A 24347-nucleotide genomic window follows, 5' to 3' on the forward strand; every position below is an offset into this window, starting at 1 on the left:
TGTTCTAATGTTCAATCACCCTCACAGCTCAAGGACTTCTTAAATAAAGACTTGTGTATGAATTCACTGGTTCTTGATGGATTTTTCTTCCATTCATTGGTGACGTCGTGTTTTTACTCTGTGTAAGTGTTTGAGACCTGCAGAAGGGCGGTGGCAGTATGTGCCGCAGCTCAGCTTCGCAGAAGGTAAGGAAATGCCTTCTCGTTTACCTCATTTGGTGGCCCTACACCAACCTTTGTTTTCGTTGAAAGAAACAACACTTTCAATGCCTCTACTTCCCTTCCAGTTTCTGTGTGGTCTGTTGCGCCTCTCCATTGTCTGTTTTCCAGGCCGAAGAGGGCTAGTTGTAACTTAGCACCTTGCTCTTCACTGTCTCTAAGTTCACTGCATGGTTTCTGAGTGGGGAGGGAAGTGGGTGGATGACCCAGGAATGCAGACAGTCTTCTGGATATGAGTCCTTGAATGGTTATACTGTGACACAATGGTGATGTCTGGATTGCTTTCTGTTCCTTCCTGACAGTTCCTAGTATTATTTTTTTTCTCCTAATTATTAGTGAACATTGATTTTTATATTTTCACAGAAATGTTACTACTCCAAAATCTCTATCGTGTTACTTTGAATTTATTTACATTGACTTTTATCTGTGACTTATCACTGAACATTTTGGTATCAGGCGCTCTTTCTGCTGTTCACCCTCCAGTACGCTCTGCAGTACTCAGTGTGTGACATTTCAGACCTGGTTTGAGTGTATGCTTCACCATAAAACATTACAGAAATGTCTGCTTCTCTTCACTAGCTCTAAGGGGAGCCTGAACATGTCACTCACCTATGGAACTCTTTTACCAGACAGTGTGTGAGGGCAGACCTCCAAGTGCCGAGCTTGCTGCTGGCACAGCATGTACTCACAAGTACGTTGTCCTTCCTTTTTGGCTCTGTCTTGGGGAAAAAACAGAGGTTGAGATGACTTGATCTGCCACTTCATTTTCTGTAGCATGCCTGGCATGGCCTTTTTTCCTGAGCATGGAAAGCATCTCCCTCTGTGGAGAGTGGTGCTTCTGGTGGCATTAGCTGGCTTCCAGAGACTGTGTCTTATCATCTCTTTGCCTGCCAAGTGAATTTCTCCTTTTTGCTGAGAGATTACTTGTGATGATTTGGGAAGGCATTTGTAGAGGTTTGGAGGACTGACTTCAGAAGGAGCAATCAAGCAGGCTACAAGGAAATGCTATTGTGTAAAATCTGGACACTAAGTCATTATGTAAAATTCATAACAAAATTTTCAAATTTCATTATCTAAAACTGTGTTCCTGTAGCACTCTCCATGTTTACATCAGAGCAAATCTAATTAATAAACATAGATGTGAAGACTAAAGAAATCCTGAAAGGTGATCTTGTTACAGTGCTTGCTCAGCAGACTCAGAGTGCCAAGTGCCACTTCTGTTTTCTGCTCCAGAAACAATATAATATTGTTTATAAAGGTCAGTGATGCTGCTTGTCCAGGGGACATTACCGGGAAAGCCATTTCTTACTTCGCTGCACTCTGTTGCAGGACAGTCTGACTCTAACTACAAGGCATCTCTATGTGAACAGAGCTGAGATGATGCTGAAATGCTACCTGGGGTCGTGACAAATGGAAATCCAAATTTGAACAAGGGTTTTTTCCAGCGTGCTTTAAAGGAGACCAATGCTTGTCAATGCATCCTGAAAGTGATGTGGTGTCACAGAATGGCTGAGGTTGGAAGGGGCTAGAATAGCTAGCTGGTTGAGGGAGGGGATTGTACCACTCTGTGCTGCACTGGTTCAGCCCCACCTTGGGTACTGTGTGCAGTTTGGGCACCTCTGTAAGAAGGACATCAAACTATTAGCATGTGTCCAGAGGAGGGCAACCAAGATGGTGAAAGGCTTGAGGGCAAGACTTATGAGGAGCAGCTGAGATCACTTGGTTTGTTCAGCTTGGAGAAGAGAAGGCTGAGGGACAAACTCATGGCAGTCCATACTTTCCTCAAGGGGCGCAGCAGAGGGGGGGATGCCGATCTCCTCTCTCTGGTGACCAGCAATAGGACACGAGGAAATGGAAGGAACCTTTCTCAGGGGAAGTTCAGACTGAACATTAGGAAAAGGTTCTTCACTGAGAGGGTGGTCGGTCACTGGAACAGGCTCCCCAGGGAAGTGGTCGCAGCACCAAGCATGTCAATTCAAGGAGCAGTTGAATGCACACTGTTAGTGGTATAGTTTGGTTTTAGGTAGTTAGTCCTGTGAGGAGCAGGGAGTTGGACTTGGTGATCCCTATGGGTCCCTTCCAACTTCAGATATTCTATGATTCTATGACTCATGAGATCATCTAGTCCAACCTATCTGCTTAGAGCAGGGTCACCTGCAGCAGATTCTTTAGGGCTGTGTCTAGTTGGATTTTGAATATCTGCAAGGTTGGACACTACACAACCTCTCTGGGTAACCCATTCTAGTGTTTGACCACCCTCACAGTTATTACATATATGTTTAAGTGGAATTTCCTGTATTTCAGTTTGTGCTCATTGCCTCTTGTCCGTTTGCAGGATATTATTGAGAAGAATCTGGCTTTGCCTTCTTTACTCCCCCTCATCTGTTACTTATTGACAATACGCCCCTGAACGTTCTCCCTCCAGGCTAATCAGACCCAGCCCTCTCAGCTTCTCCTCATATGACAGATACTCCAGTCCCTTGATGGCCCTTCTCTGGATTTGCACCAGTATCTCCATGTCTCTCTTGTTCTGGGGAAACCAGGACAGGACACAGCACTCCAGATGGGTCTCACCAGTGCTGAGGGGTAGGCTTACCTCTCTTGACCTGCTGGTGATACTCCTGCCAATGGCTACCTTTGCTGTGAGGGCATATTACTGGCTCATGGTCAACTTGGCCTCTACCAGGAACCCCTGGTCCTTTTCTACAAAACTGCTTTCCAGCCTGTGGGTCCACAGCCTGTAATAATGCATGGGGGTACTCCTGCCCATGAGCATAACTTGGCATTTCCCTTCATTTAAAATTAATGAAATTCCTGTTTGCTCATTTCTCCAGGTTTTCGAGGTCCCTCTCAATGATGGAATGACCATCTGGTCTATGAACTGCTCCTTCCAGTTCTGTATAATCTGCAAAATATGCAGATGACATACACAGGTTCATAAATGTTCCTTAATGTAATGGAAAAGCATAACATTAATAATATAATTGGGTGCAGTTCCCTGTCCCGTCCCAAACCAGGATAATGTAGGAGGGGATATTCATCAATCTAAGCTCTCTGAAGATTAAAAAAAAATTTTTTAAAAAATCACCTTTTCTGGGGAGGGATGGTGTGTCTGGTTCCAGTATGGGCTTAGGATACTGCTGGGATGTGCACTCAGATCCAGCAACTGGGAAGTGCTCACAGGCCTTGTAGTTTAATCACAGCCTTTAGCTGTAACGCTGTCAATATATGAGCACAATTCTCACCGAGTTTAGCAGCAGCCAACTCCAAAACTGTTTTGGCCTGTGGTGTGTTTTGGTATGTAACACAATAGGTAGGAGGAAATCGTGTGCTGTGGATGCAGTTGCTGTTACAGCTGTGAGGCAAAGAGCTCTTCAAAGTGTTACTCTGCGAAAGAAATCCCTTTCTCTAGCCTATTAGTCAAAACAACTGCTCTGTGTCAAAGCAGTGCAAATAGCTTTTAGCCAAAAAGCTTTTTTAACTGCTGTTACGCTGGGGCCCTTCTGCGCTGCCTGATTGCTGTCCCTATAAAAGGGGTTAGTGTAGTATGCGGCTTAATAAATTCCACTGTCAGATTTCTATTGTCCCTTTGTTCTTCGTTGCCAAGGAAGCCAAATATTATTTCTGTCCTTGAAAGAAGCTGAAAATATGGGGAAAGACCTTAGTGAGAGGTGAGGGAGAAAAGGGACGCTGTGGAAAAATACCTTTTGTGTTTTCACTTATTGCCTTTATAGAGATGGTTGTGGTGAGGTGGTAGAACAGGCTGTTCTGTCTTTTCTCTGTTAGTCAGATGTCTTCATTATTGTTGTTAACTTATATTCCAGGCTAAGCAGTTCCCTCCCTTTGTGTATCCTTTCATCCCCTTTGTCACGTCCTGAAGTGCTACTGGGTGCTCCTGATTAAAAAACAGTATGCATTTCTATCTCTTTTTATCCCTAGTCTTTCTGTGGCTCATGTTACTTCCCATTCGCAGGTCCTTATTTTTTCCTGCCCTGCCCATGGGTATAGAAATGGGACTATCCTCAGCTGATATTTGGGAAAGTGAGGTGCAGGGGTGATGCTAGTTGAAGCGTGCTAGGAAGTCTTCTCTGGCACTGCAGCTGGCAGCCAGAGCTGACCTTTCTTGATGGCACCAGGGAAGAGGTAGAAGCTGTCTGTGGATGACTTTTAGGTCCTGAGAAGCTAAACTAGTATAGTTAAACCTCTGTACTAATTCCATAAATGCAGTATTTCTTTTGTTTTATGTAGGAATCACTTTAAGGTTAGATATTAAAGACAAAAGGTACGGTGGCAGCGACACTTCAGGAACAGCAGAAGCTGAAGAGCACCAGTCTCTCCAAAGACCATATCCTAGCACTAGCAACCATTGTGTTGCTGTCACATGAACCCTCATTCATCTGTGGGACCCTAGAGGGCTCAGGGCAGTGAGTTGCCACTGTACTGACCTTTCTTACCCGAGGTGAGCTCCACCTTGGGAAACATTTATCAGAAGAAGGTCATGAAGCTGTTGCTCAATGGTGTGATACGCAAGGAGCGGTTCAGCTCATCTTTCTTTTGATGCCTATAATGAAAATACATCTGAGCTAGTCAGATGGGGCTCCCTTTATAGTCAGCAGAGAGGGGTAAACCAGTTTCAGACATGGTTTGTCTGACCACTACTCCTGTTAGACACATACTTCAGAATAAAATGTTTCACACCTGACTGCTTTCTTCTTTCTACTGACTGTATGGGGAGAGTTCAAATCGTAGCTAAACCCCATACCTGGTGGGCTCTAAGGGGCAGTCTTCTAAGGTGAAGTTTTTCTCCGTGCTATAGCTTTGCCTAGCTAGGAAACAAAGCTGCCTTCCCACCAATACCAAAAAGAAAAAACATCTAAGAAGTCTTGATAATGAATCCTAAAGAAGGATAAACCAAAGCAACCAGTAATTTTTAAAGCCCCAGCAAGAATACCACAAGTTCCATGATCGAATGACATGATTCTTCAGGAAAAATAAAACTACAGTTAAATTCATGAGAGATTTTGAGACAGTCAAGATTTTTCACTTGAGCAACAGGGAAGAATAGCTTGTTTCGCAGGCAGAAAGGAAGCTCCTGCACTTGTGCTTGATCTTCAGCCCAAGGCACAAAGACCATCCTGCCTTTACTCCCAAGTGCTAATTTCCTGCCCGTTCCTGCAATGCCTTTTCCAGGAGGAGCATGTGGGACGTTGAGGTTAGTCCGCTTCTAGCTGCTTGGGCAGCCTGACAGCTCGAAGTGGCAATGCTCAGGATGGCCGTCTCTTCACAGAATCACAGAATAGTAGGGGTTGGAAGGGACCTCTGTGGGTCATCTAGTCCAACCCTCCTGCCAAAGCAGGGTCACCTACAGTAGGCTGCACAGGACCTTGTCCAGGCAACAGTGTCTCTTGTTAGTGGTGTTTGGATCAAACTAAAATAACAGTGTATATGTGAAATCATCATTCCTGCTACCCTGACAACTTTTATCGATGCTTTAAGTTGTCCAGTTACTGGTGGATAATAAATTCCCCCTTGGCTAAAGTCAATGGCTTAAACAGAAGATGCTGATCTGGCAGTTTTGCCTGGTTGTTGCATATGCAGCACACTGCACGTTCTGTTCAGGAAATATTTGTAGTTTGTAGCCAAGCTGTCAGAGACGGGGAATATCAGAAATCAGGGGAGGCTCGTGCAAGCCTACTTTTTTATCTTCTTATCTTTTTCTCTTTTTGCAGCCAGCCTGAGCTCCCTTTTCTCCTGGATAATTTTTATCTCCAGCTAACTCTGTCCTTTCTGTGAGTAGGTACAATTTTGAGCTCAACCACGTGGGAACATAAAGAGAGGTCACTTACAAATGGATATTCTTGCTCAAAATCTTTATTTTTCCTCCCTTTTAGTATTTTAGGGCTGCTCTCTTTCTGTTTCTCCAGTTTCCCTACCTTTGCTCAAGTCACCCAGCCACCAAAATGCTTCAGGCTGTGTCTTGCTGGCAGGATAAGCTCCTGGGACCACACTTCTAATTAACAAATGAGAAAGAGGATTTTTTAAATATGTCCATTCTACCCTGTGTCTCCTTTTGTTTTCCCTTTTTAATTTCCTGCTTTTTCCCCTACTCTGCTTCTTCCTTTCATTCACTGTTTAGCCTTTTCTATGTTGTCTCAGTGTCTCCTCATTTCCTTTCCTCTCTTGGGGTTCGTAAAGCTGCCAAGGCCTGGCCAAAGCGAAGAGAAATATGCGTTTCACAGGCGAAGGTCATGCAGAGGGCAGCATGACAGTTGTTATTGCAGGTCCTGGTGAAAAAGATGCAGGTCCATTCCAGAGATGTAGCTTTCATTAAATTTGTCAAATCTACTCTGAATAAGAATAAATAGATAAAATATGGGATTTAAAGCAGAAAGAAAAGGGAGATCTTAAAATCCCAGTATTGGAAACAGGCTTGTTTCCTAATTTTTGGATTTTCTTGGGAGGTGAGTTCTGGGAGGGGAACCACAAGTGTGGGTTCTCCACAGTGTCTCAGCAGAGCTCACCCCGTATGTTTGTGAGCAGCAGCTGCCTTTCCCACCACAGACAGCAATTTGTCATTGTCCCCCAAAATTTCCTGCTTCTTCAGTGGAAAAATTGCTAGGTGGCAAAGCAATCTAGAGTGATTCGACCTGCTTGAGCATGAAAATTGCCTATCGCCTATCCTTGTTACACAATGTCAGATGAGGGAGGCCTTGAATTTCACAGTTTGCAATACAATAAGGTTTCTAATAAAAACCACCATCGGAGCGTTGAAGTGCTTCTTAAAATTGGTAAGAGACTCCAGCCTGATTGGAGGTATTTTCCTGTAGGAGAACTCTTCACTGCCAAGACGATATTTGCTCATGTAAGTCACACTGTGTTATTTCATGCAAGGTAACAGGATTTCAGATTTGCTCTCTGGGATCACAGGAATTGTTCAGCATTTTGACCTGCCAGTTGAAATCCACTTTTTTTCAGGGATGTGTAGGTCGCGCTGAAGGTTCCAGAGTTGGCTTCTGGCGCTGTGTGCAAAGCACTCGTGTCTGTGATGGCTTTAGCAGCAGCTCCCGTAGGGTGAAGCGCTTTTGCCTTTGCTCCTGACATTTGCCCTAGTCTAAACAAAGCTGCCATCTCTCTGTACTCATAGTCTTGTCAGAATAAGTTCTCCCGAAAGGGCAGAAACCTGTTTCTTTAGTGTTGGTGTTTCTTAGCCCTTGTCAGATTGTCATGGCTTGGTGCTTGATTTGCTTAAAGAATTGGCCAGTGCGCACAAAGTCTTGTCTGTCACTTGTGTGGTCAGATAACTGCTTTCATTGTCCCAGGGTGATATGCTGTGCAAAAGCTTTCTTTTAATTTGAGTGGTAACGGGGTACTTCCCTGTCACTCCCAGTAAAGCTGTGGGCAAAGGTCAAGCTGCTTTTAGGCGCAGCTTCAGCCGTAGCTCTGCAGACGCACATGGTTATACCAAGGCTGATTTATATTTCCCTTACTGCGTGTTTCTAATACAAAATCAAACCCTTCCCTCTGTGTTTGCAATGGTGAAGGTGTGTGTTTTTGTCAAATTGGACAGTGCCCAGCCTTCCCGAGTTGGTGCTCTGTCGCTCACTGTCACGCTGTGCGGGGACACGAAGGAGCTGTCACAGACCTACCAGAGACCTGATACACAGCAGCTGCTTTCATGGCAGATGCCAAACATTTCCTATTTCCAGAGAAGATCTGGGACTGAATTGTCTTTGATATGTGGTGAACTGGTAAACCCTGTGCTTTCAAAATACTGGAGGTAAAAATTAAAGGTGCATTCATTGCGCATGAGGGTGCACCAGAAGACTCCTGTAGGGCGCTGTGCTCACCAGCCTTGACTTCTCTGTGGGTGATAGTGCTAAGGAAGGCCCAAGAAGGGATTTTATGGAGATAGAGAGATGCCTTGCAGAGACTTATAGGGTGCTTCTCCCCTGGGTGTGGAGAAAGCGTGATGGTGAATGCTTGCAGATTGATCGCGCAAGCCATGGAAGTACTAATTCCATTCCATTCCATGGGTTAGGTGGAGGGGGATGAAGATGTTGATCACCATAAAAGGTTCTTGGCCTCTTGAATAAGTAGAGGGACGTTCAGTGAGCTCAGAACATGTCCCGAGGGAGGTGCTTGGATCCAGTTCCTGACTCCTTTCCCTGTTACATGAGAATATTGCATTGGTTAATCACTTTAGCAACACATGAAGAAGTTGGTCCCTGGCCCTTGAGAAGTGGCAGAAATTTGATTTCAGTAATTTTAGTGACTAGGCCAGAAGGTGTGGGAGGGCTGTCAGCTTCTTGCCAGAAGACCCAGTGATGCTTGTAGGAAAGGATGTAGGAAAATGCTGTTGGAGCAGGCTGAGTGTGGGGACAGATCCCATTTGAGCTCTTAAACTTTGCTGCAGGCAGTGCTGCCTACAGCTGCTGGAAGACACCAGGCTTTGGGACTGGTTTTTCTTAGCTAGGGTCTTTCCATTTGCATGTTCGATCTGTGATGATGTTGATTTCCAAGGTCAAATTTGTTTTCTGTAAGAATTGACACAGGAAGGGGTGGGGGATCAAAAGGACTTTACTGTGGAACTGGAAGTCAAAATGAACACCAGTGAAACTCATCTACATGAGGAAGTTCACTAGCGAAAGTGCATTGGTAATTATGCAAATATGTCCCTCTGTGACTACGGAATATTATATAGGTATCATTATGGCATTCCAGTTGTATCACTGCAGTTTTGCTGCTGAAAATCCCATGCGTATAGACCACCTAGAGAAAACTGTCATTCTTTCAACAGAATAAACCTGTTATGACTTAATTGATAAGAGCTACATGACCCCTGTGGTGTGAACTCTCTATCACTACTTAGAATGCAATAGCAAGGCCACAGTGAGCAGTGCTGTGACTTACTTGTGTGATGGCTGTGTTTAAGAAAGGATTTGGTTGAAAGCCAAGGAGGTAGAGCCAGCTGAAGCTGCTCGGGAAGTATCACCCATGTAGTTCCTTCAGATAGAAAGTGGTGACCTGAACTCTTCACTGCAGCCATACCTGTAGAATGAAGTTGTGCCTATCTGGTGGAATTGGCCTTTTTGGGCTGTAAGAAGTACACAGTAAATCTCTTTCAAAATTATAGCTCATTCTTTGAGTACTGAACAAAGCCCCTAAGGCTTCCCAAGGCGACCTGGTAATTATCTTTAGGTTATTCTGTGAGATGTATTTTATGAATATGATTGTGCTATGTGCAATATACTTTATATAATTGACACATAATACATACTTATGCATGCTAAGTTATACTTTTTGCAATTAAAGTAAGACATTAATGTGCATTAATATTTATAATGCTACAACACTAACATATTAATTATATAATACATTAATATTTATAATGCTGTAACACTATTTTAACAAAATGTTCTAAGAAATTCAGTGCTGTGAAAAATGAACTCTGCAGTTATAGCAGGGTTCAGGCTTCTCCTGCAACTTAAACTAGGTAAAGTACTGACATGGATGCTTCAGAAGGCTGGGGAATCCGTGTCCTTGGCAGTCCTTGCTCAGGGCTGCGCAGGGTGCTGAGCAGCTTGGTCTCACTTTGATAGTGGCCCTACTCTCAGCAGTGGTTTGGACTAGGTGACCTGCAGAAGGCCCTTCCAGGCTAAATTTCCCTGATTCTAGAAAGATAAGCTTACAAAACAAAGATACATTTTAAACACTGCCCATCTGCCTTTTCAAAATGTAATACATCAGAAAAAAAAAAAATTTCCATAGCCATAAGGGCTTTAAAAACTGATCTTAGCGAAAAGTAGGTTCTGAAGAAACCATAGACTTGTGGGACATTCAAAGAAGATCATCTAAGATGATGTTCAAATAGCAAGCAAGTTTTTTTGTATTGAATTTTTAGAGCAATTCTTTAAAGTTCTAGATCCAAAATGTTTGCAGTTAGAGTTGCTTATTAAATTCTCCAGAATTACTCCAACAGTCTGTGGAAGGGCTGTAGTGTTTTATTAAACTCTATAGGAGTTTACAGTGAAGAAGTTTAAGGAGTTAATTATAGAATCATAGAACCATTTAGGTTGGAAAAGACCTTTAAGATTATCAAGTCTAACTGTAAGATCATCGCTCCAACTGTAAGATCTGTTAGCAATATTATTAACAATAATCCTCACTAGTGTCTGAGTTAGATTCAAGCCTGCAGAGTTGAAAACCACCGTGTTTTTATTCCTGTCACCCCTAGCCTTCACAAATCTAATTTCCACTCCCTTCTCATCCTTACACAAACCCAGGAGACCTATGAAATACTGTTCAGCGTTTACAGAAAGTTACCTTGTTCAGCCTTGAAATGCTGGCACTCAGCTGCAGTTCTAAAGTCACTCTTGTTTCAAAGCCGTTTTTCTAAATTAACATTGGATACTGTCTGGAGCTGTATCTGCGGTGCAGAAGATCAGATAATGGGCAAAGAACCGTTGACTTAAAATAAAAATATTTTCCCAAGCATACTTACAAGGTGTTCAAGTTTTTCCAGTGCTGTATGATAGCTGAAAGGTGAAAGGGTTGGGGAGTAGCTGAAGTGAAAGCAAATCTCTCTGTAGAAGGTTTGTAATAGCAAGTTTTAATTTCCAGTATTAGTAACAAAGCAAAACAAACCCTGCTTGTCCATGCTAGGCTGCTCTGTGATTCCAGAAAGCGGCTTTTACTACTGCAACCACAGGATTATCAGTAATGCCTGGTATGAAATGTTTTCATTGAGTTACTTGCTCTGGCTTCAAGCCTTGCCTGGAGTCACATTTCAGCCTTGCTGGCCTATGCTCACGGCATGTTATTCCATTCCACGGGCTTAGCACTGTTTCTGTGAGATGTTACAGGTATCGGTGTTCTGCATCTAAAGAATAAGCTGAAATTCACCAGTCTATAGCCTGTTTGAAAAACAGTCTGGTCTAGAGGTAGTCTGAGCTCCAGAAAAGTAATTGATTAACGCCTCTCCTGGAAGAAAGTTCTGTTTCACATTTACAGTCTCAAAAACATCTGCAAGGCAGCTGAGGAAACTAGAAGAAAATAACAGTAGTTATTGAAAAAAAATATAGATCTGGAAAATAAGAGGATTAAAAATTAAAAGAATTTGTGTCAATCAGGAATAAGGCAATGTCTTATTCACACAGTTAATTACACTAATTTAATGTTTCAGGTAATGGGAAATTGCTTATTTCTAAGAATGATATTCTTTTTTTTTAATGTTGATTTCTCTCAATTACATGTGTATATTCCTATATTTGTAACTGCAAAAACTCAAGATGTGATATTTTAAGAAGACATTATTATAGCTTAGATATAGCTCAATGCAGATATTAATGAAGCTCTGGCTTGAATTATGTGCAGTAGTTCACTAACCATTATAATCCTTTGAGTTTTCTTGTAATTTATTAGATGTTTTGGATCATATCCAAATTGTACAAAGAGTTAGTTTTATTGTGATTGTCTCTAATCCTCCAGCACACACTCACAGAGATGTTGCTTGGTGAAAGCTGAAATTTGTCTTCCGATGACTGGTGAGCTGGTGTGTTGCTATGTGCCTTGTCAAGCAAAACTAGAACTGTACTTCGGGGAAGCAGGAGAAGGAGGCTTACCACTTTGAGACAGTCATGGTTACATATGATAGATGAATGAGTGTTTGTATACTCTGCTATTATCCTACATCTGGCTGGGAGGAAAGCTCTTACATCATCTGCGCTTCTGTGAACCACTCCATCAGTTGCTGTGGTTTCAAAAAGGCAGGGTTTTAGCTCTATAACAGTAAGTAAAAGATGATGTTTAGATTTACAGTATCTGTGAAATGATGATATTCTGTACAAAACTGTTATTTTTCTCTAGTCTGCATATGTGTTAAGGCTTAGAACTGGCGGTTGGATGAGAACTGAGCAACAGTTCCCTGGAGAGGCAGTGGTGAAAATGGTTCTTGGGAACTGACATTGCTGGGTGGAATAGAGTTACAGTCAGCGTTAAGGGTTGTGTTTGGGAGTAGTGGAGAGTAATTGCTGATGACTGATAGGCGTCAGACTCTGGACTTGGGAAAAATAAATTGCCTGTGGTGTTTGAAAGGAATATTTCCTTCTTGTTAGAGGGAAAAAGTGATCTATCATTTTGTGATGCACTGCAGGTTGTTTATTCTGTCTTCAGAGTGTAAATTCCTGCTTTGGTAATGACATTGGCCTTTTGAATCAAGGAGATGTTTAGCACTTGACTCCTATATATTGGTTTAATTTGGGAGTATGAATACCCTCCAGCAAAGTTTCCATGTCCTTGACCCACTCTTAAAAAAAAGAGAATTTCCAAACCCAAGAGTTTTTTAACTGTTTTTGTTATCCCAGAGTTTCAAAATGTGTAACATTTGGAAAATGTTTGGTAGGCTTAATGCTTCAGATTTCTTTTATGCTTTTAGCATGCTTTCAAAGGCTCAAATTACCACCTGCTCTAACATTATCTTCCCCAGACAGGTTAATGAGTGAACCACCAAAAAATCTCTTGTTAAAACCATGAGATTTTATGTCACTTGCACTCCAAGATGAACCATGACAAAACAGAGTAGATTTGACTGTGGCAGTACAGATGGGAGATTTTCCTCAAATAATTGCTTGCCTTTGGGTCCTGGATATGATAATGGTGATTTCACATCCGAGAATTTGAGGTTGAAGAAAAGAGTGCCAAATGTCTTTGGCCATCTTTAATAACAGCCTACCGTATCTTTGTTTGGAGTGGACACTTGTAAGGCAGTAGCTTGTATCCCAGATAATAATGCAGAGAAATAAACTCAACGAAGAGAGATCTTTGACCATGGGGAGGTGTACACAGCACCGGGCCTGCTGGCAACAGGTGCATCGCAGCTGTCTCAAAGGGGAAAAAGGATACTTGGCCACGAGCTGGCGGGGCTCATTGAGAGGGCTTTAAACTAGGTTCGAAGGGGGAAGGGGACATCGCCCTGCTCACTAGGGACGAGCCCAGGCTTGGCGTGCCAGGGTCAGGGGTGAGATTGACAGCCCAGCTCAAGTGTGTCTATACCAACGCACGTAGCATGGGCAATAAACAGGAGGACCTGGAAGCCATTATACAGCAGGACGGCTACGACTTGGTCGCCATCACAGAAACGTGGTGGGACAGCTCGCAGGACTGGCATGCTGTCATGGATGGCTACAGACTCTTTAGGAAAGACAGACCACCAAGGAGAGGTGGGGGAGTTGGTCTGTATGTGAGGGAGCAACTGGAATGCATTGAGCTTGGCCTGGGGGCAAATGAGGAACAAGCTGAAAGCTTGTGGGTTAGAATTAAGGGACAGGCTCAAAAGGGTGACATTACGGTGGGTGTGTACTACAGGCCACCTGACCAGGAGGAGGAGGTTGATGAGGCCTTCTACAGGCAACGGCAAGCAGCCTCACAGTCACAGGCCCTGGTTCTCATGGGGGACTTCAACCACCCTGACATCAGCTGGGAAGACCACACAGCTAGGCAGGCGCAATCTAGGAGGTTCCTACAGAGCATCGATGATAACTTTCTGATGCAAGTGGTGGAGGAACCAACAAGGAAAGGTGCGCTGCTGGACCTTGTGTTAACAAACAAGGAGGGACTTGTGGAGGATGTGAAGGTCGGAGGTAGACTCGGCTGCAGTGACCATGAAATGGTTGAGTTCAGTATCCTGCGTGGAGGAAGCAGGGCGATAAGCGGGATCAAAACCTTGGACCTCAGGAGGGCTAACTTTGGCCTCTTCAAGGAGCTACTGGGAGGAATCCCGTGGGCCAAGGCTCTCGAAGGCAGGGGGGTCCAAGAGTGCTGGTCGCTCTTTAAACATCACTTCCTCCATGCTCAGGAGCGGTGCATTCCCCTGAGAAAGAAATCAAGCAAAGGAGGCAGGAGACCTGCATGGTTAAACAAGGAGCTTCTAGCGGAGATCAGGCAGAAGAGAAAGGTCCATCGAATGTGGAAAGAGGGACAGGCCACTTGGGAAGAGTACAGGAATGTGGTCAGAGCGTGCAGAGGTGCGATGAGGAAGGCCAAAGCCCACCTGGAATTGAATCTGGCAAGGGATGTCAAAAACAACAAGAAGGGCTTCTTCAACTACATCAGCAGCAAAAGGAAGGCCAGGGACAATGTGGGGCCACTGCTGAATGAGGCGGGTGTCCTGGTGATGGAGGATGCAGAGAAGGCAGAGCTACTGAATGCCTTCTTTGCTTCAGTCTTCAGTGCTAAGACTGGCCATCAGGAATCCCAGGCCCCGGAGGTAAGAGAAGAAGCCTACAGAGAGGACAACTTTCCCTTGGTCAAGGAGGACTGTGTGAGGGATCGCTTAAGCAATCTGGACATCCACAGATCCATGGGCCCCGATGGAATGCACCCACGAGTGCTGAGGGAGCTGGTAGATGTCATTGCTGAGCCACTCTCCATCATCTTTGAGAGGTCGTGGAGGACAGGAGAGGTGCCCGAGAACTGGAGAGAGGCCAATGTCACTCCAATCTTCAAAAAGGGCAAGAAAGAGGACCCAGGGAACTACAGGCCGGTCAGCCTCACCTCCATCCCGGGAAAGGTGATGGAGCAGCTTATCCTGCAGGTCATCTCTAAGCAAGTGGAAGAAAAGAAGGTTATCAGGAGTAGTCAGCATGGATTCACCAAAGGGAAATCATGCCTGACCAATCTGATAGCTTTCTACGATGACATGACTCACTGGGTAGATGAAGGGAGAGCCGTGGATGTTGTCTACCTTGACTTCAGCAAGGCTTTCGACACAGCCTCCCATGATATCCTCCTAGGGAAGCTGAGGAAGTGTGGGCTGGATGAGTGGTCGGTGGAGTGGATAGAGAACTGGCTGAATGGCAGAACTCAGAGGGTTGTCATCAGCGGCGCTGAGTCTGCTTGGAGGCCTGTAACTAGTGGTGTCCCCCAGGGGTCAGTACTGGGCCCAGCCTTGTTCAACTTCTTCATCAACGACCTGGATGAAGAGTTAGAGAGTAGCCTCAGCAAGTTTGCTGATGACACCAAACTGGGAGGTGTGGTGGATACACCAGCAGGCTGTGCTGCCATTCAGCGTGACCTGGATAGGCTGGAAAGTTGGGCAGAGAGGAACCTGATGAGTTTCAACAAAGGCAAATGCAGGGTCCTGCACCTGGGGAGGAACAACCCCATGCACCAGTTCAGGCTGGGGTGAACCTGCTGGAAAGCAGCTCTGCGGAGACAGACCTGGGTGTCCTAGTGGATGACAGGTTAACCATGAGCCAGCAGTGTGCCCTGGCTGACAAGAAGGCCAATGGGATCCTGGGGTGCATGAAGAGGAGTGTGGCCAGCAGGTCGAGGGAGGTTCTCCTCCCCCTCTACTCTGCCCTAGTGAGGCCTCATCTAGAGTACTGTGTCCAGCTCTGGGCTCCCCAGTTCAAGAAAGATGAAGAGCTACTGGAGAGAGTCCAGTGGAGGCCTGCAAGGATGGTGAGGGGACTGGAGCATCTCCCCTACGAGGAGAGGCTGAGGGAGCTGGGCTTGTTCAGCCTGAAGAAGAGAAGGCTGCGAGGGGACCTTTAAATGCTTACAAATATCTGCAGGGTGGGTGTCAGGAGGATGGGGCCAAGCTCTTCTCAGTGGTGCCCAGTGACAGGACAAGGGGCAATGGGCACAAACTTAAGCACAGGAAGTTCTGTCCGAATATGAGGAAGAACTTCCTCCTTCTGAGGGTGACGGAGCACTGGAACAGGCTGCCCAGGGAGGTTGTGGAGTCTCCTTCTCTGGAGATATTCAAGACCCGCCTGGACAAGGTCCTGTGCAGCCTGCTGTAGGTGACCCTGCTTCGGCAGAGGGGTTCGACTAGATGACCCACAGAGGTCCCTTCCAACCCCTACCATTCTGTGATTCTGTGATCTGTGATAAAATTGTTTGAGAATATCTTTATCATCTCAGTTACTTGACTGTCATATTCTGTAGTCCAGGAATAGCTGATTGATGATCTGCTGTATCTTTTTACTAAACTGAAATAGTTTTTTGCAGCCATTCATTTTTGTGCTTGCCAGGAAAGAGTCAATGAGCTCTGTAACTACTCCTCGTGTACTTATGAAGTCCTTCTTTGCTTGGTATACAAGTGCCACTGATGTCCTCAAACACCTGCCATTGGCTACATGTTTATGAATTTCTTTCAGTAGAGAGCATCCCAGTAGTTCTCTCCCTGGTACTGCAAGTAGTGGTACAAAAGATCACTGGAGACTTGTTACCAAAAATTCAGCAAGGGTGCTGAAAATAACACAGGTTTTGGGTTACTGAACCGTGAATCAATGGATAATGAAATGCCAGTGCTTTCAGAAGATCTACCAATGAATGTAGTGCAAATTTAATACACTTCAAGACGAAAAAAAAAAAGCATTGGTTCTCTACAGGCACTTCCTTTTGCTCTTTGAAGAGCATCGTGCCATCCCTGATCATGCCCATGCCTAATTCAGTATCATCTCTCTGACAGTGGTCAGTGCCAGATGTTTCAGACATCATGATTTTTTTGTTATTAGACGCTCACCATCTAAGCATTCAGTCCCTTCAGTGTGTTGAGCTTGAATGAACTCAAGTTATTTTGAGATTGCTGATGGAAGACGAGAGGAAGGAGTTGTTTCAACAAGGGATCTGCACTAATTGCAGGGGTTGAAACCTCCGTGATCCTGAACTGGGAATGTGAAAGGCATGCTTTAGCATGGCTGTTCTGACAGAATAGTTGAATATTCAGAGGAGCCAGTAGAGTGTTGACTGCGCTTTGGTTGTATTTCTCTGGCTGCCTAGTAGATCAGCCTCAGGGAAAAGTCCTAATGCGCTGGATTAACAGTGTGGAAAGTGGGGTTGAATGTTTTGTGTTATATTCTGGTTTTGTGTGTAATTTTCTTTTCCTGATGCCCTTCTTATATGCTTGCCTTACTTTTGAGGGAGCAGAGCTGATCTGATTCTAGGACTAGGTAGTGTACAGCATCACACAGAACGTGTATTCTACTGACTTGGAAAGGAACTGCACTCCAGTAGTTCACTTTATTCCCAGAGCGTTTCCTTGAACAAGTGAGATAAAGGCACTAAATTAGACAGTGCTGTTCTCTGATCTGACACAGCCTGTCACTTACTCTAATCATTGGGGCTGTGTCTTAGTCTTTTTCTCATAAGCAAATGCTGCCCTGGGGACTTGGAAATTAATATGTTGATTTGAGTGAATAGCTATTTGGCACACACCTTGAAGCACTGCAGCAACAGAACTGCTAAATAAGAACTATAGGTTAAAATTTAAAGAAGTCAAAGAATCCAGCCCTCATAGTGGCAACTTGGATGCTGAAGGTAAATTACTGTGTGTCAGTTATCTGCAAGAGCAATGATTATAGTTGTTTTAGGCACCTTTAAATTTGTTCAGACCAGTATTCTTTCACAAATCTCCTGAGCTTGGTTTCAGTGTTTGTACAGAAGAAGAAGTATTCCCTGGGAGTGTTTAACTTCGTGGAGTAAAATACCCTACAGATGTGTCTACAAGGATAGCTGGAGTTGAAGTTTAAATGAATTCTCTAAAACCACATGAATTGTGCTTCCCTATGTGTGTTATCATGTCTTGGAAGACAGGATGATGAATGTGAGGAAGCAGTGCGCTTTGCAGTAATGAAGGGTAACTGCATACCAGGCTGGCCCTTCAGTATAGCCAAGATGTTGAGAATCTGCAGAGAGTCCCTTTGGCTGCCAAGAAGGCAAGGGTAGTGGAACATATGATAAATAATAAGAGACTAAGGGAGCTGGTCTGTTCATCTAGGAGAAGTAAAGACTAAGGAGAGTGGGATCTAATTACTGTTTTACACTACCTAAATGTATAGAGGAAATGGAACCAGTCTTTTCTCTGAAATGCACAATGAAAGAACCAGAGGGAACAAACAAAAGTCATAACATGGGAAATTCCAATTGCAGGTAATGAAAAAATTTTTCATCCTGAAAGTTCTTAAGCATTAGCACAGGTTGCCCAGAGAGGTTGTGGAGGCCCCATCCTTGGAGGTATTCAGAACTAAACAAAGCCCTGGGAAACCTGGTCTAAGTTGGTCCTACTTTGAGCAGAAGGTTGGACTAGATGACTTCAAGAGGTACCAGCCTAAATTATTCTGTGATTATGGGCACATTTTAGACATTTTTTTAAAAAGAAATCTAAGAACTCGGGTTTCCTTTTAGGAATTTGTCCAGGGATTACTTGTTTCTCTTAATGGTTTTGTCTTTTCTCTTGCTGTGGTTTAGCCCAGCAGCCAGCAACTAGGACCACACAGCCACTCACTCACTCCTCCCCCTACCCAGTGGGATGGGGAGGGGAATGGACAAAAAGTAAAACTTGTGGGTTTAGATAAAGGCAGTTTAATAAGACAACAAAGGAAGGAATAGTAATAGTGATGATAATAATAATAATAATAATGATAATAACAATAATAATAATGATAGTAACAATAATAATAATGAATATGCAAAACAAGCTATATTCGATACAATTTTTCTCAGTGCCCAGTGACCCGATTGATCAGCCAGTCCCAGAGCAGCGATCACGGAGCTCACGGATTTCACCAAACTCACGAAAAAGTTTGAACTTGCAAAAAAGGTTGAACTCAAGGAAAAGACTGAACTTATGGAAAAGATTTTCTGCCCCCTGGCCGACCCCTGTTCATAAACTGAGCATGATGTCTATGGTATGGAATATTTCCAATGGCCACCTGGGGCTAGCTGCTTGGCCATGCCCCCTCCCAGCTCCTGCACACCCGCTCATTAGCCGAACACGGGAAACTGAAAAAGGTCTTTGATTTCTTAGCAACAACTGAAAACATCAGTGTATTATCAACATTATTCTTGTACTAAATCCAAAACACAGCAGCTACTGGGAAGAAAATTAACTCTATCCCAGCCAAAACCAGCACATCTCTGTACTCTGCTTCTTAATAAAAAAGTCTACCAGCAGCAATCCCATAATCCCTTTCTTTAAGAAAAGGCAGAGAAAGACAGGGACAGGGTATTGTGGGTTTTCTTCTGGTGGACTTGTGCTGGTGGCCGGCAGGGGGAAGGAGACTTCTAAACGCATTACAGAGGGGAAGTCTGCAGAGTTGAATGGTCCCGTGACTGATGCTGAAATGGGACATGCTGTAGAGTTCCCTCCACAAATGTCTCTGTATCAGCACTGCAGTGGCTTCCCCTCATGCGTCAATGTGGCAAAGTCAGGATTTGTTTGGCAGTTGCTATAGCAACCTGACTGCAATCAACCCTTTTAACTCAGTGTAACTTTAACGAGGCTTTGTCCCCATGCTTTATTCTTGCTAACAACTTTATTAGTGTGGATAATGTCATGCTCTAACAAACAAAGAGAGATTTGGTTCTGCATACTGTTTTCCCTTTAAAAAGATTGAAACTTTGCAGAACTGGAGAGAAAGCAAAGCTTTTGTGTCGAAGGCCTAGAACAGAAGGTGCAGCCAGAAGAATTAAAATGGTATATTGTGAAGGGAGATCAAAGATGTGATTGTTGTGCCATGATGGAATAGGACCTCATATAACCAACTGTAACACCAGCTTTCCCCTTAGTGGCTCTGTGTCTGGGTCTTTCTTGCCCATGATCATAAGTTCACAGGTAAAGTGAGGTTGGAAGGAATTTGAGTTCTCTAGTCTAACCTCCTTCTCAAAACAGGGTCAACTAGAAGGTCAGACCAGGTTGCTCAGGGCTTTATCCAGTCTGGTCTTGAAAACCTCCAAGGATGTAGACTGCACAACTTCTCTGGGCGATCTGCTCCACTGCTTGACTGCCCTTGCAGTGAAAAAGTTGCTCCATATACCAAGTCTGAAACTCTGTTTCATTTTGTGCCCGTTATCTCTCATTCTCCTGCCATGCACCACTGTGAAGAGCCTGGCTCCATCTCCTTGATAACCTCCCTGTAGATACTGGAAGGCTGCTATTCTTTTCCCCCAAATCTGTCTCTTCCCCAGGCTGAACTAGCCTCTTTTTACCAGGCGAGTGCTCCAGCTCCCAACTATCTTGGTGGCCCTCTGTTGAACTCACTCCAGTTTATTAATGTCTGTCTTGTACTGTGGGGGAAAAAATTGCATGTGGTATCTAGATATGGTCTAGGTAATGAGACTAGTTCAGCTGCGTTTCCTGTAAACTTGGTAGCTGTTCAGCTGTAAAAAAGTGGTATGATGGGACTAAGAGTTTGGAGCGTCTGAATATTGCTTCCTCTAAGGATATATAACATGGCTGAAGGCCAAATCACCAAGCCTCCCCACCCTCTCATGTCACTGTGTCTCTCCTGTGCATGTGTGTGAGATGAGTATATAAAAATCTGTGTCCCTCATTGCTTGTTAGTTGTGTGTTTGTTAGATTACACTGCTGTAAATCACCTAAATATTAACTACCTTTCACTAATCATGGTTTTTTGTCATGTTTTTTGCAGGTTACATATCACAAGTACTAAAGAATTACACTGACCATGCCTGTGATGGAGAATATGTCTCCTTGAGATGTCCTCACAGAACCACCATCAGCATCCAGTCTTCTTTTTATGGCCGTATTGTACCAAGTCATCAGATGTGTCCTTCTCGCTATCCCCATTCCTATGCGACTTTAATTAAAGAAGATGTTGCCTGTTCAGTTGGCACCTCCCTTCAGGTATTGCATATTAAACTGGATTTGTTCATTTTGGACTTCATCTTTCCTTGGCCAGGCAACAGCTGTCGGTGCTAGTGCTGCATAGATCTGTGTTAAGCAGCGCTACCCAGCGTGGGAGCACTGATGTCTCACACAGCTTAGTGGGCAATTCATCTTTGTAGTTTAGACAGGACTAAATTAGATTTTACTGCTGAATTTCTCAATTTTGCTGCAACTCCAGTCAATAACAGTTCAGGAATGTGGTTGAAACAGAATTACACTGCAAGACCACATTATGTTCACTGGGTTCGAAGATTACTTGTTTAGTATTGTTCCTTCCCAATGGTTAGCTTTTTCAACACGTTCAGAAATTGCTGTGGCGTTCTTTTTACTTCAGAACTGATCCTATTTCAAGAGGCTTTTACTTTAGTAACTTGAAACCCAGAGAGAATCCTTGGCTTTGCGTCTTCTGACTCATTTGGCTCTTAGGCCACTGTAAGCGATCATACATCACTTAAGCTTGTAATCTCCCAAGCATAAGTAGTTAATCAGCTCTGTCCATTTGTGTAGGGGATGTTGACTATATGTGTCCTCATGTGACGTCAGCAGATCAAGGGATTATTTGGAAGGTGCCAGTGTTATTCAACTGTCAGTAGGAACAACTAGAATTAGAAACATGGGTTAGCTGACGTTGTTGGGATGAATGGGGTCTGCTCCTGGATGTTAAAGTATGCACAAGTCTTTCCAAGTGCAGGATTTGGCACTGTGAAAATCTGACGGCAATGATCTCAAGCATCCAGTGTGTTTATGACTATGAATCAATAATAACTCATAATAAAAATTTATAACAGAACTAGATTAATGAACATACGGGACTAGTGAATAATTTCTTTTATAATTTGGCTAAAGGCCAGAGTTTTCCACATCACTTCTCACTCTTGTATCCAGGGTTTTTAAGAGGAATTTACAGTATTTTTTTTAAAGTTTATATGGGTGCTTTGGCCTGCAAATGTCAGCGGTAAATTCTCAAGAAATTGCACAGGGTTGGTGTTTGCCTGTAGTGTAACCCTTAAGATGACACATTTGCAGTTGCCCTCAAAGACTTCCACTGCACAGCAAATGACTGCGTTGTAGTGTGGGAGGACATCGTCCTTATCAGTGGAAGGTTTTCCCAGATTTGATAATGAAAGTTTGTAATACGACAGACAAGAGGCAGTTGTGTTTTTTAGGGTGGGAGAACATGGACCGAAGACTTTCAAAGAGGCTAGCCTTCCCTTCTTTCTTTTATTGATTTACTGCAAAATTTATGTTTCATTTACCAGCATGATTGGTAGTTGGGTGAGTAGCCTAACCCATTGTGAGTGAGTGGCCCGCTTAAGGCATCTGGAAGAACCTGGGAACAGGGAACATGCGACCTTTGGCTTTCCATGCCATGGTTTTATAGAAAAAAGAAAATCCATACCTGCCTGGATTAGCTCCTTGTGTCCTCAGAACTGTTACCCATTAGCTTTCCCTCCAACACTTAGATTGCTCATAATTACAGCTCTCCTTTTTATCAGGGTGAGAATTGTGTTCCCTGTAGGCAGTCTTGCAGCAGAGCTCTTGTACAGTAAGTTTGTTACATAACTGAGACTGGAACATTCCTATTCACCCATTTTTGGGGAAAAGAGAAGTAACTGACATTCTCTGTTCTGCCACAAATTTCTTGGAAGACCTTGGGAAAGTTCCTGAGTCTCTTTGGAGGAGATCCCCAGTGCCTCTTGGGTGCCCCCAAATCTGGCTTTGATACCTCAATGCACCATGCTTGACCAGGGGAGGATCAGTCTGAATGCCAGAGATGAATCTTGTCTTCTTTCTCAATTCTGGAGGGGGGTGAGGCCCCTCCGGAGGGTAAGCCAGAAACTCCACAAGCTGAATGGCAAGCTGCCTGCAGCTCGCTGGTCGGAAATGTATGTAGGAAAGTTGGAAAGCTGTAGACAAGAAAATTGCATGTGTTTTTGTGGTTTTAAAACTCGGCTATATGGCTGCTATAGGCAGGACCAGTTGTGTGTGTATTCTGATTGCCAGTAATTCAAAGAGTCAGCCAGACCAAACTCTTCAAAATTAAGTATATAAAAGCACCGTGTCTAATCAAACTCATGACTGTATAAATTTGCTGCTTCTCTGTGGAGTGGCCTGGAGGGAGTGTAAGGGGCAGCTATCAATACCGTTCCCTGCAAACACTACCTGTGAGTAGCAGTTAAGTCCCATTTAGAAGCTCTCTTCCCTGTAAATGTCCAGTTCAGACATTGTTTCTATGTTAAAAAGGAAAAGAAAGTGTTGATTACACGGAGAGAACCACTACTAATCCAGCCTTATGTGGTTGGCTGCCATGATCCCTTGCTTTAGTCACTTGTTTTTGTTTGAAATGAAATGCAGACCACTTTGGAGAGTGTGTCCAAGACATTAAGGCGGTGACCCCAAACTACAGGTTTCTGTTATTCTAAGACCATAGTATCAGATTCAGTGGGAGATTTCCAAAGGCACAAAGAATTTGGACATTCAGACTGGGATTTCGGTTTTGGTGTGGTTGGTCTCTTGTTAACTTGTAGATTGAGTCACACGAATATGGAGAGATCAGAACAACAGAATAAAGTTGTGTTGAAAGCCAGACATTATTTGCTTTTTAAACGGCTCCCCCTGCTCCCCACATTCCACTGGGTTTAACAGAGGAGCCCAGAGTTAGCACAAGTCACACGAGATATATGGCAGAAAGGAAAGAGAGATTTGTGCTCTATTCGTGAAGCATCTTTGAGATATTTCGAGATGGAAATGTAGAAAATTCCCACTCATCCTTTAGTAGTAGAAGTTAATTTGGGGCACTAGTGTTGTTAATGAACAGTCTGGTCTGGTATTGGCTCTTTACTTTCCTTGTGGTGTCCTGCAGAGTGTATTCCCGACTGAGAAGTAAGAGCGAGCAGTGTCCTCATCCCAGCAAGGAGGGCTGGATGGGGGACAGAGAAGAGGAACATCTGGAGCCTTGGTGGTTCTGGTAAAAGGGACCCATGCAGTGCAAACTGTCCTGCCTTGGCAGAGGAGATGTGTGAGGAGGAGCTTTATGGTTGCTGAACCATCCGTTTTCTTGCTTGTAGGTAAGGAAGAATAGTGGCTAGGACTAAAGTCTATTCATTTTTCACCCCAGGAAGTGAATTCTTGAATATTAAGGGTCGTTTAGGCATGTTTAAGTCACGCTACTGAAAATGGTTGGCAATAAGTAATAGGGTGTTTATCCACACTGCATAATTTAGGCAGAGAGATGAGTTGTGTGCCCACAAGAAGGTCTATATCACCAGACCAGGATCATGCAGAGACGTTAGCTTTGGTCCTGAAGGTGCAGAGCTGTGTTAGCATAGTCCTGTGTGCATTGGTGTCGTTGCGATGACCCATAACTCCCACCTACCTTTACCCCTTCGGAGCAATTATGCAGGTACAGTTGGTCTGAGTATGCACCCTAATAATTT

General features: G+C 44.0%; 1 protein-coding gene across 5 annotated transcripts in view; it reads left to right on the forward strand.

Moving 5' to 3' along the window:
• EVA1A (eva-1 homolog A, regulator of programmed cell death) overlaps positions 1-24347 on the forward strand; it is a 219293-nt gene that overhangs the window by 41772 nt on the left and 153174 nt on the right. For 4 of the 5 annotated variants that reach the window (XM_075414944.1, XM_009937825.2, XM_075414941.1 and 1 more), the window contains exon 2: positions 20654-20868. In XM_075414944.1, the coding sequence (XP_075271059.1) occupies positions 20788-20868 (81 nt within the window). In that variant the 5' untranslated portion in view covers positions 20654-20787. Of the gene's footprint in view, positions 1-20653; positions 20869-24347 lie in introns of those variants that run through there. The other variant, XM_075414945.1, reaches the window with a different exon arrangement.

The sequence above is a fragment of the Opisthocomus hoazin genome, chromosome 2 (assembly GCF_030867145.1).
Source record: "Opisthocomus hoazin isolate bOpiHoa1 chromosome 2, bOpiHoa1.hap1, whole genome shotgun sequence".
NCBI lineage: Eukaryota > Metazoa > Chordata > Aves > Opisthocomiformes > Opisthocomidae > Opisthocomus > Opisthocomus hoazin.